Source organism: Sphaeramia orbicularis, chromosome 8 (assembly GCF_902148855.1).
Source record: "Sphaeramia orbicularis chromosome 8, fSphaOr1.1, whole genome shotgun sequence".
Lineage (NCBI taxonomy): Eukaryota > Metazoa > Chordata > Actinopteri > Kurtiformes > Apogonidae > Sphaeramia > Sphaeramia orbicularis.
This window is the reverse complement of record NC_043964.1, coordinates 19,860,358-19,879,097: the sequence shown is the minus strand read 5'-3', so window position 1 is coordinate 19,879,097 and position 18,740 is coordinate 19,860,358. Positions and strand designations below refer to the sequence as shown.

The window sequence follows — 18,740 nt, the reverse complement described above, 5'->3', positions numbered from 1 at the left end:
CATAAACACAGACATCTTTCCCCGGATACCCATCACCTTCAATAAAGTTTTCAGGAATTGGCTTTATGGAGAGAAAAGAGAGATGAGGGACTTGCTGATAGGATCTTTTTTTAATGTTTGCACTGACAGGCCATTGTTAAAATTGGTGTTTTAAACAGAAATAGACACATTTCATATCATAATATTTGCACTTTAGTCTAGTAGAGCAAATGAGATCCTTTACAGATCATTTTCCACAATTAGCATACTTGGGATACAAGAATTCTCGTGAGACAAGTCACTCAAAAAATCCCATTTATTATTTAAATGTATTCAACAATTCCAAAAGATAAGATAGACAAACATGTCATAGATTTCATTTACAAGCTGTTTGTTCTTCTCATCGTATCTATAGAGGCTCCCCACCCTACAGAGCACAATCTCATTGGCTGCTGAGTAAAATATCTGTCATTGGCTGTAGCACAGAATAACTCTTAAAAGAACAATGTAGCTATGACACGGCACATGCTAAAATGCAGACACTCAGTAGTATGTGTAGTTACATACATACTTGTGCACACAAACACACACATACACACACACACACATACACACATATATTCGTCCATACACACAAACGTGCAGTCGTAATAGGCCAAGTCACTCACCCAATCAGTTTCATTTTCAAGCAAGCTGTCAGGCCGCCATGTTGAGTAAATATTACCATAATGCCTGTGTGACAGTGAATATGCAGCTAATGAATGGATGACACCCAGTGAAGCTCAGAGACACTGAAACAGAAAAATTGCCCACTCATTGTTACTGTGCCTTAACACCCCCTCTACTTTCCAACCATCCGCGCTTACTTCTTATTCTTTCTCTCTGAGTCTTTGTGACTTTCTTTCCCTCGCCCTCTGCTTTAAAAGACAGATTTTCACCGCGCAAGAAGACTTGGAGGTCGGCACTGCAGAGAGGAAGAAAGAACAGATAGTAACGCTCTTCAGCTAGGTTACATCTGAATCTGAAGATTCTGTTTCTTCACATGACTGCTTGTGCCGAGCAGAGCATCTACATAAAACTAGAACATCGAAGAGATGATTTGAACTCCACTTTTAATCCGAACAGCAGCAGGACACTGTGTGTCAGTGTTTGTGTGTGAATAGGGTGAAGTGGTTGGTGAGAAGGGTTTTGTCTATATAAGATATTTCCTTTTTCAGATACATTGGAAGGTACGGTGCAGAATGTTTTCTCCACATGAACAATATATAGTTACCTTTTTGTACCCAGCGATGAAGAAAAATACACACTGCCATGAAACACTGACAGTGCTGATTTAAAGATATCTTTTCCAGAAGTTAGATCTCTGAGCTGCATCACAAATAAAATCTCACAAATCTGTTCTCTCAGTAAAACAGGATATCTTCACAAGGGACGAATATATTCTTTTTTTTTTTTTTAATCTCATTTGTGTAGAATATTATGCAGATCTACAAAATAAAAACACAATCTAAGGAAAATTGCACGGAACAACACTACGAATTCCAGTCAATCGAGTTCACTGACAGTACAGCTGACTGTTGCCACTGTGAAGAGAAGAGGTGAGATCATCCACTTTTGCAGGGTTTTCTTTTTTTTCGTTGTCGAGATTTCTGTGCAATGGAGCAGGGCTGAAGAGGAGAAACACTGAAAGCGAGGAGCTTTTGACATGTTGGCATTGTGGCGAAGAGCGCAGAAAACCAGCCCACCTCCACCCCGTGTCCCACTCCTCCTACGCTTCCCGCCCAGCCCCTCTCAGTGTGTCTTCGGGAGCTTTGCATCCAGGCTCGGCTGCGGAGCCCGGATGCCTCGATTGATGGATACGAAGCAGAGGTGTCTGTGATGATGGGGAGAATTAGGAAAACTAGAAGCATTCCGGCTTTTAACGCACAACCCCTCCCACTGTTCTCCGTACAACCCGTTCTCTCAATCTCTTCCTGTCTGACTGTCTCTGTGTCTGTCTGTTCTCAGTCTGCGTAGAGGATGAAGCCAGAGAAGGTGCTGTACTTGTTGTTGTTGCCTCCATGGGCTTTGCCTCCGTCCAGTTTGATGTAAACCTCATCTCCTGCGTCCAGATGGAGGATGACGCTGTTGGAGGCGTAGTCATAGTTCTGGTCAGCGTCTTGGGCAATGGCACTGGCACGAACCTGAGAGAAGAAAGACATAAACAGAGGAGTTAGAAGGCTCATTAGCAACAAAGTAGTTCACATTTTTCAACGTGGAAACACTGTGGACAGGTTGCTAGTCTGGACCACAGACATTTATTTGCTCTGAAGCTAAAAGGCCTCATTATGCACAATGTTTTTATATGATTTACCTGAATTCAGATCCACATCAGCACAAAAATACACATGAAAACTAAAATTATGAACCGACTTTAACCCATAAAGACCCAAACCATCTACTGATCTAAACTGTTTAACATCTGTTGATCCACTAATCCTATCAGTACATGTAAATAATAGGTGTAAAATGCAGTTTATCATCTTTTCATGGTCATCAGATATGACCCATTTGGATGTTCAGAGGCTCTGTAGTGAACGTGCAAACACCGTCATCTTCTATAACATTGATTCACCAGTAAAACCCATGAAGTTGGATCAATGACAGTGGATAGACACACTGGGTTTATGTTCAGTTAAGGATATATTTTGCTGAAATAGTAAGTTTGTCTTCAGTTTTCTCTGATTTAGATATAATAACCCTCAACTTTAATTTGAGCTTTTTATAAACATTTACATGATCCGTGAATTAAATATAGTAAAATACCTGACTTTGACTGAAAAAAGCAAACTACAGAGGATATTATTAGAGTAAATGGTGATACATTGGTTAAAATAGAGAGGAAAATAAATTTGGGAACTACCATAAAAGTAGCACTGGGTCTTTATGGGTTAATGTGATTTGAGAAAATAAGAAACATGTTAACAACCTCAAAATGTAGGTAAACAAATTCAGTAGCAACAGCCATATTCAGACCTCAGCCCTTGACATAACAGAAAGACTACATACATACATCAACTAGAACACAGGTGTCAAACATGCGGCCCGGGGGCCAAGTCTGGCCCGCCAAAGGGTCCAGTCTGGCCCGAGGGATGAATTTGTGAAATGCAAAAATTACACTAAGATATTAACAATCCTTTTAGTTCAGGTTCCACATTCAGACCAATTCAATCTCAAGTGGGCAGGACCAGTAAAATACTATCATAATAACATATGAATAATGACAAGTCCAAATTTTTCTCTTGTAAATATAAATATTTTCATGTATTTATACTAAAACAAATATAATTTCGCAGAAAATGTGAATGACCAGAACAAATATGAACAACATGAAATCTCTTAAGAGAAATGAGTACAATTTTAACAATATTCTGTCTGTTATTAAATGTTTTGTGTATCTGTAGATCCACTGTGATCTGTATGTTATAATATACATGTGTAAATGATAAACTGAGGCATAATATTGTTAAAATTACACTTATTTTTTTCAGTTTCTTCATGTTATTCACATCTTTTGAAAGAATTGTTTGTAGATGTAAACCTTTTCACAATGTAAATTTACTTTTTTCGCTCTAAAACAGAGAAAAGATTGGAGTTGACATTATTGATATATTATTATGTTATTATTTTACTGGTTCGGCCCACTTCAGATCAAATTTAGCTGAATGTGGCCCCTGAACTAAAATGACTGTGACATCCCTGAACTAGAAAATATGACACACTGTAGTAATGAAGAAAGAAACAAACATGTCATACAGAAAAAAAAACAACATAGGCAATCGATTTGAATGATTTACCAGGAGAATAAACCAGTCCCCAAATAAAAACTTGGGTGATTGAAATACCAAAAACTCATAAAGTTTTCCATGTGAAACTAAAATGAATTATTGGAAACAACAATGGTAAAACTGTTCACCTCTATTGGTATCAAAGCGAGAGAGGGTCAGCCAAACCTCAGGCCATTCTGTCAAACAGATTTATGGTTTCAATCCAGCCACTGGTCTTTCACAGAAGACCTAAAATTCAACCTTGGAAATAAAGGTCTAAAGAAATGAAAGTCTCAAAAACTAAACCGACAACAGGGTTGACTCTGAGGGCTTCATGTTATGGAAAAAAACAGTAAGTGAATGCAAGCATAAATGTTTGTTATTGTACAAGCAGTGATGAGAATTATTGAATTGGCTTTTGGTTTAATCAGCTGTATTTGTCTCACTGTAAGATTTTAGAAGCTGTTTCTAAATAGCCTGTCCTGGCTAATTAAGACCTCTGCATTAACATTAACATTCTCTCTATCTCCATCTCTCTCTTTCACTCTATTAAAAGGGATAAAGATATGTCTGCAGCAAGGTTATAATAGTTTTGGATTTTTCATTCTAGTTTAGTTTTGTTTAGTTTTGACTTTTTTTCTGTAATTCAGTTAGTTTTAATTAGTTTTCAGAGCAGGTTTGCTAGTTTTTATTAGTTTTCATTATTTCCTAAATGCTTAGTTTTAGTTTAGTTTTAGTTTTTTTTAATATCTTTTATCTTCTTCACCGTTGTATTCAAATAAATCCCAGACAGGACTCTGCTGCTTTCTCCCAACTTTAGTCTCTATGTTTCCAGGTAGGGTGGGGACCAGAAGACGACTGTAAACCACAAGTGACAACAAGTGACGGATCATTAAATATCATATGGTGCCAGCAGCTAAAATTGCTTGAGGGAAATATATTGATTTTATATCAATCTGACACTGACAAAGACAAAAACAAAGTGAATTTTATCCAGACTTTTTACCCGTTTTAGTTAGTTTTGTAAGCATACAATACAGTTTCAGTTAGTTATTGTTTTTTTTTTCTTTTAATTATAGTTTTTATTTATTTCAGTCAAAGATAATGTCTTTTCAATTCTAGTTTTCATCATTTCGTTAGTTTTTGTTAATGATAACCTTGGTCTGCAGTACCAAATAAGCTCTGAAACAATGTATTAACAGAGTTACCAGTAGAAATGACTACCACAAAATACCGCAAATTCAATGTTTAAAGACATTTAACAATGAAACTCGTCTCAGCAAAATGTAGTATGAATAAAATCTAGCAAGAGTGAGCGGAAAGTTAGGAGCAACAAGCAGTGGCATCCAATAAAGGTCAGAGAGTTGAAGTTGCAAGGATACAGCTGAGCCACCAGGACCAATTAAATATTACCCTGCTCACCAGTCATGAACTTAAACCTCTGTACAATGCTCTCTGTACTTGGACAGTGACACACTATAGGTTCGGCTCTGAACTCCAGCACACCAGATGTGCAATAAAACCACAAGTATTGGGATTTGCAGCCACTTTGTGTCTTCAGAATCCATGACATTGCGCCACAAGATGATGATTTTTAAACATACTAAGTAGGTGGAATGTTATTGGTTGGTCAAAGTCAGTTGCAGATGAGAGAAAGAAGGCCGAAAAGTTCCAGAAACAAGCAAGAAGTGAACCGCAGCGCAGGCAGGGCAAAGTTTTCCTCATCCGTTAACCTGCTGATGTGTATGGGTCATAATGTGACTGTCTGACACAAACTGCCTGCAAAGTATTTAGAAGTGAAAATGTTCACTTTAGTTCGCTAAAGCTGGGAGGCTATGAAAAGTCCCAGAATTCCTTTAAGAGTTATTTCATTTTTTAAAAACCAAAGTGCTGATGTACAGAAGTGAAAGTACAAAATATTTCCATCAGCAGTGCATCGTGGTTCAGTACTAACAAGAAGTACTGCATCACTTGTAACTTTAATGGAATAGAATCGAGCGAGGAGATCATTATTTTCTCTCGAGATGAAAAACGGAGAGCGCTATATATCCTTTAAAGTAGCCACTGGTTAAGTAAGCCAATTAGTCACTTAGTCTGGTCAGTAAGGTTGAATCACGATCAATAGTTTACGTGCATTTGAAGAGTTGATTTAAAGCGTGGCTCATTATCAGGTCTCCAAAGTGTACTCTGGCTTCCGTCTTGGCTCAGTGTTTGTCCACACAGCTTTAAATCGGGGCTTTTCGAGCTGTTGTCGACAAACTGGTCCAACATGCCACATAGAGGATGCCCAATAATTAGCTGGCCTATTTAAGGAGTACACACAACAGGAATATTGACAAATGTGAGAAAAGGCCAGCTATAGTGACAAAGCTCCCCTGCACAGAAAGCATTACTGCAGCCAAACCTTGCAGAAGCTTCTCTAAAATTAGATAAATTAAAATCAGATTATTTTGTAACATACACGTACAGCCGCGGAAAAAATTATTAGACCATCAAAAGTCATCAAAAATGCAATCAAGTACAAACTCCTGTGTGTATCATGTGACTAAAACTGACAGAAAAGAAAACATGGAATGCCTAAAAGCACTGTTTTTGGCAGTGCAATGCCATAGATATTGATGTAAGAACTGTTACCAGGAAGAAGTGATTTTGGTTATTATCAAGAAAATGTGGAAAATGGCTAGATATCAGCTCTTAAATTAAATTCTTATGAGCTATTTTTGTTGTTATCATTATATTTGTCCAAACAAATGTACCTTTAGTTGTACCAGGCATTAAAATGAACAAGAAATTGAAGAAAACAAGGGGTGGTCTAATAATTCTTTCTGCAACTGTATGTATATGAGTACTCACATATTGGACACTGATCTTATGAAACTGTATGTCACGCCAGTTCTTATGACATTATGGTACGCATTTTCAACCTTTCACATGTTATTTGATGCCATTTGATGGCGTGTCAATTTATGCCAAGATCTCTGGTTCACATAACCCTAACCACTATTCCTAACCCGAACCGTGAGTGGTGTTTAAAGCAGTGTGAACATACACACAGAAAGCTTATAATGCATACAGATAACACTCCAATTAAAAGTGGTGTGTTTTTTTTTACACAATTTCATGATATCACATTGCATACTGACAGAAATTAGCTGAATTAATTAATGAGATGGGAGTAAATAAGTTCTTCACACTCCTTTTCTGGGATCGAACACCAAACAAATCAAATGTATGCATGTGCGTATAGGCGTTAAGTGTGTATATGTATTATTATTTCTGTACTATTGCCCATAAAGTTGGAATAATGTTGTTTTCAGGCATATTTCTCTTGTTATTCCTATAAATTTATAGATATATATAGTTGCAGAAACAATTATTAGATCATCAAAAGTTATCAAAAACAATCAAGTACTAACTCCTGTGTGTATCATGTGACTAAAACAGACAGAAAAGAAAACATGGAATGCCTAAAAGCACTGTTTTTGGCAGTGCAATGCCATAGCTACTGATGTTATTATGGTTATTATCAAGAAAACATGGAAAATGACTAGATATCAGCTCTGAAATTAAACTCTTATGACCTATTTTTGTTGTTATCATTATATTTGTCCAAACAAATGTACCTTTAGTTGTACCAGGCATTAAAATAAACAAGAAAGTGAAGAAAACAAAGGTGGTCTAATAACTTTTTCCATGACTGTATATTGTTTTAGTTTGTTCCTCTTTTTTTTCTTCTTTATTACACTTTTCCCTTTTAATAAAATTTGCATTGTACAGTTAAACTCTCAACTCAAATCTGCTGTTAAAAATATCAAAGTTTGCAGAGGATGTGCAGAGGCGTGCAAAGTCCTATTAAAAACAACGAATGTGAAACTTTCATAAGGAACACTGGATATGCTGTAATACCATGATTAGATGATAGGATCAAGAGATAATTTTTTTTTTTTTTGTTTAGTGTAAAGCATACAAATGTGAGAGCAGAAGGCCCGTGATAGAAATAGAAAAAGTCCTCAAGAAAAACATTTAGAAGTTGTGTATCCTTTGCTCTTGAACAACACAAAGACAAGCATCCAGACCTGCACTAGAGGCTAGAGAGGGTCATCCGTCTTCTCTGCACCACCACTGCAAAAAGCATTTAAGTGTTAAAGTGCCATAACTGTGGCACTTTATTGTGAACCTGCTCAAACCAGGCTGTTTGCTAAAGTATGTTGATAATACTGCATTATGGAATATCTCTAAACAGCTTCATTTTAACTGTCATAGAACAGACCTCAGAGAAGAGATATCAAGGAATCAACACTACTAGTGCTGTCACTGTGTTTATTTTGCTCTCTCAATGACCAGAACAGGATTAAAATCAAAGTTCATAGTTGATGTTGAGGATATGAATCTATATTTATATGTACGACTGGTTGTATATATACTGATTCAACAATAAATGCATAAAGATGTGTTAATTTTCTACTGGATTTATTGGGAAAACCTTGTGCAAACCCTACTGAATTCACTGACTAATTGATTTCCGTCAATGGTTTTGCAAAATGGAGCAGAGAGAGCAAGGTTGACATGTTTTAACAACATTTAAATGAGTTCATTTTGAAAAGAAATGTGGAATGAATCAGAAAATACATATGGAAGACTTTTACAGTGAGCCAGGCAAATATAAAAGAACATCAAGCAGCTCTTGAAGTAATATTTGTGCAGAGAAATATTCATTTATAAGAGTATTTCAGTCTTAATGACCTTCCTCATGCTGCACAGACAGTAAGATAAACATCACTATTTCTGCAAAATCACTCAGAATAGGTTTAGTTTTTTTAATTAGTAATGAACTTCTCAAACTTTAAAAAAAAAAAAGCACATAAGATCGGGCAGTGTCTCTGTGGTGTGAAATGTGCAAATGATGTACACGCAAATCAGAGTAATGACATTCTGAAGAGAGTTTTTAAGATGCAGGAATAATATATGGAATAAGGTACATTTTTTTTTATTGTTTATCCTCCTGATTAAATCTTCCGCAGCTCATATCGATGTGCAAACACCGCCTCCTGTTCTGATCTCAAGATGCCAGCGTCCAGTGCATATTAATATGAGATGATGTGCCCTGTGCGTGCAAAGTCAACACCATCTTATTAGAGGGTTACCGCTTTGGGTTGGTGAGGCAGCAGGTGATGATGGCTCAGGAGGATTTGTCAGTTGGGATTTTAATGAAACTTTATCACAATATTTACTTTGCAGGTGTTCATAGAGAGAAAGAAAGAAAAAGAGGGAGGGAGGAGCGCTGACATTGTCACCGAATCACAGACACTTCATTTGCTCTTTTAGGAGATAAATTAAAGTTCTTTTCAGGCGAACAGTTTCACTTTTTCGGGGGAAAAGGGGACAAATATAACATTTTCCTTTAGCAGACACCGAATGAGAAAAGCCCAAGTGAAATTTCCTTGAAATCTTAAGTTCTTCCACAGTGATATTTTTGTTTTGTTTTGTTCTTTGCATTAATGGTTTTATCCCCATCTGAGGCAAACTGCCGCAGTATAAACCCTCTTTGTGTGCTTTCAATGATAACTATGCATGAATAAAACCTCTCACTATTTTTGAAATAACGATCAGGGAGCTATTTTTCTTTTTTCTTGTTTTTTCTTGTTCTGTTTTGTTTTTTTCTTGAATGCACACAAGAAACTTGTTAGGGATATAAGCCAGGGGTTCAGAGGCAGGGTACGACAGATGTATAGCAGGAGATGAACAGACAAACAGCCAACTGGCAGTGCGTGACCTTGACACAGAATATGTAGAGGAACTTTGACAAGACAAACAAAGCATGAGGCTGTAAGCGGCGGCTCGAGTGATAGTAAATGAGGTGTCAGCCAATGTTGTCTTCCTTGTGGCTGCTCGTGCGTGTTTGCATCCGTCATATCATCAATGTGATGGCTTTGATTGAATAATATTCTGAGTAGAGACACAGAAAATTCAAGGCTGCGCTTGAACTTAACAGATAATGCGTGCCTGGAAAAGTGAAGTGTGAATCTATTTAAGTTGCTCACTGTAATGCCACGAAATGAACGTCGCAGTGATCAATAATGACAGTACTGTGCTAAGAATCAGTTCCAGATGAATTATTGACACTTAAAGTACTCACTGCAACTCAGGATTTCTACTATCATGTCTTTTTTAGAAGGTATTTTAACATTATTTTCCATTAAGCAGATGCATTGTGCTGTCGCTTTACTTCACTTTTAATGAAAGTCACAATAATTCAGAGGTTTATCTTGTGTGTGTATGTGTGAGATCTTACAAGAGGCTTTGTCAGTGTGACAAGGACATGTCTCATGGTGTCTTTGACAGGGATTTGTTGACTTGTTGAGCCTCCATTTTGGATCAACGAGTCTATTGGTCCTCCTTAAATCAAAGTGTACTGCAATCTAATTGTGTTTGAACATTCCTGCCGTGAACTGCATGCTTAATAGCAGCTTAGATACCTTGCCACGTTATTGAGCCTCGTCCAAGAATTTCACTACACCAGACATACAGAACACACACACACACACACACACACACACATAGACAAACTGACACAAGCGTACATTCATTTATTATCCTGTGCACCTGCATGCACACAGGTTACACATTTACTGAAATAATTACACCAGTAAACTCTGATTTCCAACAGGACTTGCGTGTCAGACAACACAAGTCTTTCCATGTATTACAGATTTACATTTCGGTGGAATATTGGTGAAAACACGATAAGAGGAATGAAATGGTAACAGGAGATTTGCCATCTGTCAGACGAGAGTAGAAAAAGGCTTTCAGAATTAATTTCACCAGCTGTTCTCTTTTTACCTGCTAAGCCTTTTCTGAAATCAGATGACTTCACTACACCAGCCTCTTATCCTTTATGAAATTACTTTAATGCTAAAGGTGAGTCTAGTGTCAGGCATTAGTTCATTAGTTTATCAAATGTACCTCTAATACTTAATCCAAATGTCGCAGAAAAATTCAAGAGGCCAGAATAACAGTATCAAAATAAAGCAGTGGCAACAAACAGGATGAAATCAAGTGTGTTTTTTTTTTTTTCAAAGAGTCACTGAAAGAGGCTTGTTAGTGCTGAAAAAGAGGTGCAAACTTTGACCTGCAATCCAGCCACTCTTTTCTTTCTTGTGTCTGACTCATCACGCCGAGTTAATTACTGAGACACACAGTGCTGTCTGCCTCCAGCTCCAACACCGAAACCCCAATCATTGCCCTCAGCATTGTCTGAAAAGAGACTTTTACAGAAACATTTTCAACCTTTGTTCACACTAAGCCTGTTTTTCCACTGTGCTTCCTAGTAACCCTGAGGCGCCGCACAACATCATAGTTTAACATTTTTTCCTCTTTCTTAAATAAAAAAAAAATGAATCAGAGCATTTCAGAGGATTTCTCTGTAAATCTTATATGAAAAGTAGACTGTCAGCTGTAGTATAGGACATGAATATTTTACACCGATTCATCCTCTCTTATTGAGGATATTATTGTTGATATCTTACCCGTTTTAGGAGGGGCATGAGGTGTTAAACACATTGAGTTATGTAGCAGACTGTGAGTCATTTGAAGCCATTGACTCGATGCTTTCGTCTGAAGAGGGAGAGCATAATTGTGGGTATCATTGACGACTGAATTTGGGGGACAGTTAAATGTCAGGGGCGTGGGGAGAGTCAGTGAGAGAGATGTTTGCATAAGAGGCCCAGGAGCACTTGTCTATCTCCCATATGGCCCTCATTATAATGAAGAAGCCTTGTGAGTCAACACCATAGCATGCTTGAGTCAGCCAGCCACATGAGACAATCCATAGGCTATTTTAGACTGTGTGTTTTTGGTCTCCTCGTACATAAGAGATTATAACCGCACTTCATGAGCTTAATCTAAGATTCCAGCACAGGGTGTGTTTGCACTGCTGGGTTGTAATACCTTAAAGCTCAGTGGAAAATTATTAAAGTAATAGACTTATTACAGACAAGTGGTGGGCTGTTTTCATGCAAGTTTTGAAACTTAACCAATAAATGATAGATTTTCTTCCCTGCGCTCGAGGATGACAGCCTGATGTCATCTTGACATTTCCAATCTGTGTGGTATTTCCTAACAACATGGGCCAATCTTCATTTAATAGCCCTCACACCTAATTAGACCAGCTCTAATGTTCCACTCGGCAGAGTGTCAAATCCAATGTCCAATTACACAGCAGATCAAGGCCAAAGGTCCGCCTCCACTACCTCTCTAGCTGATTATAGAAGAAGTGCCACGGTATACATTGCACAAAAAAAAAAAAGGGTCTGTCAGAAGAAGGAAAGTAACACACGCACGCCCAAGCATTCACATGTACACATAAAGAGATCAATATCATGGGTAAAGAGGCTGCGAGACTGAGGGTGACTCTCTCAAACCCTGCCTGTCTATTTCAGACAGAGTCTCTCTGTTACACCAGGCAGACACACAGAGGCCTCTCAGTGCTGCAGTCAGACCACGATGAAGAATGGCAGGTCTGAACATTACCAGAATGTTAAAATCAATCAAGTCTAAGTATTTGTGCCTATGTGTGTTATGGTGAAGAAAAAACAGATGCTAGTTAAGTCACTGATGTGTCATGTGCTATTTTTTTTTTTATTTTGAAACAAAAAAATACTAGTATATTTGTTTTGTGTTTGTAGGATTAAAACGAAGAATGCAGCTTATCTATTTAACAAAACACAACACTTTTTATTTATTTATTTATTTATTTATTTATTTATTTTTAGAGCCTACAATATGTCATTATCCAAATAAAATGGAGCAGTCCCTCATCCAGATGGCTCCTCTTAAATGTTGGGATTAACAGTTAATGCTAAACACAATGCGTGGGTTTCACCTGGATACACAGAAACAGGATAAACAGTCTTATGGTTGTGTGCACCAGAGCTCAAACCCCCCGTGGAGGTGTCAGCATGAGAGGAGATGGGCTGGGGCAAATGATTTGACATGCATGCAGCAGAAGTTGAGCAACACTGTAGAGTAAAAAAAGTTTTCCTCTGAACTAAGGAACACTGCCTCTGGTGCTGTGCAATAGTTTGCTCGACAGAAACGATGGCATCAGGTGTTAATAAATCCATTCTGTGATACTGCAACCTGAGTTTTCCTAAGACACATTTTTTCCTTGATGAAAACTCTTTGCTCCTTTAAAAAAGTGAGCTACTGTAGACCTGACATAGAGGAGAGATGGAGGGCAGTGCGCAATTGGGGTGGGTTGAGGCAGCAGGTTCGGAGGGTGGGGTGGGGGAACAGGCATGCACATAGGCGTGTGTGTGAGCGTGTGTGAATGTGTGCGTATGTGAGGAGGAGACCGCAGCGGTAATTGCTAGGGAAGAGCCATGTGCACGAAGGACGTTGAAGCTTATTAAAGGAGGAGACAGAGTGATTATTCACTACGGTCCTCTTGAGAGACTGACGCTGAAGTCATTGCTTTTAATTAACTCTGAAACGGTTTTGCGGATTAATAACAATATTAAGAAGGGAACGAAGAGTAGAAGCGCAAACACATTCTGGATCTGGTTCAAGCTTTTTAATTACAATTAAATAGACTCAGTGGCACAATAGCACAATAACTACGTCTTTTCTGTCCTCCTTCTTTTCTCATCCTTTTTTTTTTTTTTTTTGCATCAAATGAATTTGTCTTAATTGTCATAGCTGTGTCTCTCAGGATGAGTCCAAGACCAGTTATAGCAAATCATTGATCTATTGTACAGTACTGGTTGGCACACTAGTAAAGGAGAAAGCAATATAGAAGCCAGAGAGGAACTTGGAAAGCAGATAAAGTGAGCAGTGCTGAAAATAGATTCCTTATTTGTTGTTTACCTTTTTGGTGTAGCTTGAAAAGTGTCAGAATTCTAGGGACAAGGCTGGAAATCTTGTGTTGCGCTCACAAGAAGTCACAAGAGGAAGCAGAAGAGAAGGAGAAGAACTAAGCCCATGGATGTTAATGTTGTTGAGAGTGGGAGGAGCACATGCTGGTGTGAAACAGCACTGCAGGACCTGGAAACCAGCCGCTTCTCTAAAGCCAAAAGATGATAAAATACTGGTATTGTCTGCAATTCCCTGGCCTCCCTGGCCCAACTCACAGTGTAGCTTTTTGCAGCCTTAATGAGCTGAGTAAAGCACCAGTGTGACTGTAGGAGCATCAGCTTGACTCTCAGCACTTCATCAATGATGTAGCATAAGTTGGCCCACCATTTATAACCATTCACAGTCATTTACACAGTGGAAAGCTCAGGGGCCTCTTGCATCCGCCAACAACACAAGCCTAATAAACACTACAGTAAAGGGGACTGTCGATGCATAAGCTTTGCATAGGACAGAGAAAGACAGCGAAAGAGAAGCAGTTACCACTTTATAAACATTACACGGGTCTCTGGAGATGCACGCTGTGTGTGTCTAACTTAAGTACCTCCACACCCTCCTCTTGGGAGCACAATGAAGCGGGAACAGAAGGCGTTTTATAGGAACATATGTTCTTCTTCCCCTATTATATATCAATGCTTTTACGCCCACCCATAAACATTACTGTTGAGTGAGACATTATATATAGAATAGCATTGCCGTAACTCTCTTTTTCATGCTGGGTGTGAACTTGGCGAGGGTAAAGAAATTAACCTCTCGCCGCCTTGGTGGGACTGCAGGTTCACGCCACAAAGCCGATGCCAACTGTTATTTTACGTCCTCGTGCATATATCATGGTCTTCCCACTGGTAATGAGAGACCCCAGCAGCATTCAGCTTTCATCTAAGTCTGTATTTATTTCTTAGCAAGACTCATAAAAAAAGAAATGAAAAGAATATAAAAGCTGGTCAATATGAAACACTTTCGGCTATGTTATGATGTCAGGTGCAAGAGTTATTGTCTCTTTTTTTTTTGTGGTCACAGTTATTGTTTGTCTTATCTTATTGCATTATTTGATGTTCTTACTGTGGAAAAGGTTAATAATTTTGAAGCAGTAACTCCAACTATTAAAGTTTGGCATGCCAACCAGTGTATTGCAGAAGAATTAAAAACTTTCTGCAACTATTCCTATGCACCTAAACTAAAAGCAGCAAAGTGGAATTTTTACATTTAGTATGATAAGTTTGACGACATTTTTAAGAACAGTAAGAAAAATCACTATCAGCATTTGTTTTTACTGCACTGTAAGTCGTTCTGGGTATAAAATAGTGAAATTCAGTGTATTTAAAGAATGCAGACACATTAGAGGGCCATGACAGTGTGTATAGTGTCTCTTTAACTTCTCACACACATGCATCAACTTTAAGTACAGTGTATTGTAATGCCTTTTTACTTTGTGTCATGGTACTGAGAGGGGAAAAAAAAACAACAACTATCCAACATAAATTTGCAGTCTTTTAAACACAGTGTAACAGCATCTGGAGCGTAACATCCATCTTTTCCCAAAACGAAATTCAGAGCCACTTTGAGGATAATAGATCTGACGGCTGATCGGAAAGCTGGAAACTACACTGGCACACATTACCAACGTGAGAAGACCCTCCGGGGCGCAAAATACAATTAGAGCACCATTAAAATGATGCATCACAGACGCCGAGAATAGATCATGGAGTTATCCTAATGTGTTTCAAATGACTGCAAAGACGCATTCAGACAACAGAATCCGGTGGGCTTCCAGGTATGGTCCAAATGTCCTTAGAAAAAGGTCTTATCTTTTTTTTTTTTTTTTAACTCTCCGTCTTTTACGCACACGATCCTACGAGGCGACGGTTAAAAGTTGAAACATCTGAAATAACCGAAGGGAGATTTTATCTGCATGTACAGACTTAAACGCTATTTATTAAATGCAATAAATCATAATAACAGTAATGATTATAAAGGAAAGCGCACGGATTTTAACTTTTACAATGTAATTCCACGATAAACACTTTGTAAACAAATTCGCCAGACGATCGCATCTTCATTTCAACTCCTGAAATTTCTTTTTTCTTTTTATCAGTCCAGTTTGTCCATTCTGCTCTGAACTACTACACGCCACACCGGAACAAAGCCACACTGAAATGCGTTAAAAATCCATTCTGGAAAACTGAGCTGGATAAACACATTTTACAGTCGGAATGAAAAAGGATGTCTGGAACTCCCTGCTCAACCCAAACGGTCAGCATCCAAAAAATCGCGGGACGCAGCTCTGTCAGGATGCATCATGGAAGAACGGACGCGAGTTGCGACCAGTCAACACATCTTTATCTCCAGGCGCGCTGCGTGCCACAGCTGTGCGCTCTAGGCTTTGGTGGCACCGGCAGATGCGCACGCTTTCCCGGCAATGTCACTTTTATTCACTGGCTTTTTAAAATATAATAATAATACAAATATGGCTCAACACAATAAACGGATTTTTACACACACACACGCATACACGCACACATACACACAGATAAGGCTGGAAAAATGAAGAGCAGAGGATTGAGGATCTTAAGAATCAGGAGGGATTTCAAGGGAAAAAAGTCTGAGGAAAAGTTCTGTGGTACTGACCTGGCCATTTTTGCAGAGGTCTGCCCACATGCTGGTGCCATCTCCTCCTCTCATCAGCACATGGTAGATAAAGAAGTATGTGCCCGGTATGCTACAGATGAACTTGCCCGAAATGCCATCATAATTGTTGCCAAGGTTGGTGACTACATCGTCAAACTTGAGGATCTCGTAGCCTTCATGCGGATTCTTAAGCCCTGCATAGAAGGCCACCCGAGGCACCGTGTTGTAGGTGGCCGTGCTGATAGCTCCGTTTCCCCCCAGACCCAAAATCCCAGTCCTTCCCTGATCTCCTCTGTCACCAGGAGGCCCTGCTGGTCCTGGTGGCCCTGGCTCACCTGGCGGTCCAGGCGGTCCGGGCTTGCCTGGCCTGCCAGGCTTCCCCTGTGGGCCTTGCAATAAGGTGGACGGTGGAAGCACGTTGCTGTGGTCACTCAAAGCCTCAGCCTCAGCTTGAAGACCGGTGGAGCTGGTGCTGCTGGCCGGAGTGCCCTTGTTCAGGTAGGGGTCGCACACCATGCGGCAGGTGCCCAGCATCTCGTAGTGGCTGGCATCTGTGCCCACAGAGCTGACAAGCACGGGGATGAGGACCACCAGCACCAGGACCAGCATAACCCCTACGGCAGCCGCCACCAGGGTCTTCCTCCCGATGCTGAGTCGGGGAAGGGGCTGCGCTGCCAGCGTGGGTCTCCCGGGGGCTGAAATGGTGACTGCTTGGTGTGGGGAGCCTGTCACCGAGGAAAGGGACCCGGAGATCCCAAGAAGAGTTGCAAGAGGAGCGGCGAGTGTGTGAGGGTGAGACAGAGACCCACATACACTTGATCCACCTCACTGCTCAGTTCAGTCACACTAAAGTAGCCAACCAGTCACTCACGCATACAGAAAGACCCAAGTATACAGAGGGAGACATTCAGCGCGTACTTACAAACACAATCTGACTTGTGAGAAGAAGCAAGAAGGAGAGGATGCAGAGCCCAGAGGAATGGAGTGAGAGACAGAAGGAGCGAGACACACAGAGTGAGAGAGAGCGAGAGAGAGAAAGAGAGAGAGAGAGAGAGAGAGAGAGAAAGTGGTGAGAGTGGGTGAGAGTGAGAGAAACAGAGCAGCCACTGGATCTGTGTCTGCATGTGTGTGTGTGTGTGTGTGTGTGTGTGTATGTGTGGTGAGTTTGTGGTGCCCGATTCTCAGGCTTGGCTTTTTATACGGCAGTAGCAGCGGAGCCCCCCCCCTCCCTCCCTCCCTCCCTTCCTCCCTCGCTCCCCCCTCCCCTCAGCACCCCCATCCAGAGAGGTTGGTGTGGTTACATCCCCTTCTCTCTCTCCAGCTCGCTCAGAGAAACGACTCACATCACATTGCATTTCTTTCTACCACTCCACTTGAAGAACCAACCCAAACCCTTGACCATGTTTCATCTTTTCTTTCATCCCTCTCTTTCTTCCTTTTCTTCTTCTCCTTATCTTTTCCCCACTTTTCATGCCATTTCTCACTCCCTGGGTTTCTCTTCCTTCATCAGCAACCAGCCTCTAAAAATAAAGATGGAGCTGTGGAAAGACAATCTCTTTTTTTTTTTTTCTTTTCCTGGAGGTGGGTTCTAAAGTTGCATGCATACAATATATGTGCAAAACACAAGACAACACTTAAATCTGTTATATCTGAACATGCTACCAGCTTTTCGTGTAAAAAAGGTGCTAATTGCAAAAGTAAATGCCAAGAAGGAACTGTATATTACAAGGATGTAAACTTCTTAAAATATTTTTAGCACAGTGCTTTAACATCTTTAAGGTTAAAAGCATCTAGTCAGTGCGTTCAGGGCAACACTGAAGGTCTTTTACTGCTTTTTTATTCCTCTTTGCCTTTTCCTCTGTCAATAACCCCATTTCGCCACCTGAATGCGCTGACACCATTTCTTATTGGTGTCTTTTTTTAGGTATTGATTTCATGGTTTTTATCAAATTAAGGGTCCTGGTTGGGAGAAAAGAAATCCATATGTAGCAGTGATGTCATTTGTTTGACATTTTCATCCCTTAGAGTGATGAATGATAAAGTAGGAAAACAAATGACAAATTTGTAAATGGCACACATATAGTGGTCATCATAAGAAATGTGTCTTATGTTTGTAAAGCAGCTGTATTTTTTCTCTAATTCAGTTAGAAGACAAAACGGATGAATAGAATAGAATATCTTTATTGTCATTGTAACAAGTACAAGATTTAAAAGTGCCATCCAATCTGTACATCCTATATAAATCTACAACAAACGTACAAATAAAAGCAGCTAGTACTGGAAATACATGCAGATACACAGATTATAATGCATTCACAAACTGCTAATTGATTTCTTTTTTTTTTGCATATATAAGTAATAACTAAGTAATAATACCTCTGAAAATAGCTAAAGTGAGCAGTTTAGAATTTGGGTTTG

The 18,740-nt window shown here is 39.5% G+C and overlaps 1 protein-coding gene across 1 annotated transcript; it reads right to left on the bottom strand.

Annotated features, from left to right (window-relative positions):
- Positions 1-277: 277 nt before the first annotated feature.
- LOC115424229 (C1q-related factor-like) lies at positions 278-17,479 on the bottom strand. The gene is made up of 2 exons (XM_030141349.1): positions 16,323-17,479; positions 278-2,162 (listed from the first exon to the last, which is right to left on the bottom strand). The coding sequence occupies exons 1-2, from the start codon at positions 16,929-16,931 to the stop codon at positions 1,983-1,985; spliced, it is 789 nt and encodes a 262-aa protein (XP_029997209.1). The 5' UTR covers positions 16,932-17,479; the 3' UTR covers positions 278-1,982.
- Between the last annotated feature and the right edge of the window lie 1,261 nt (positions 17,480-18,740).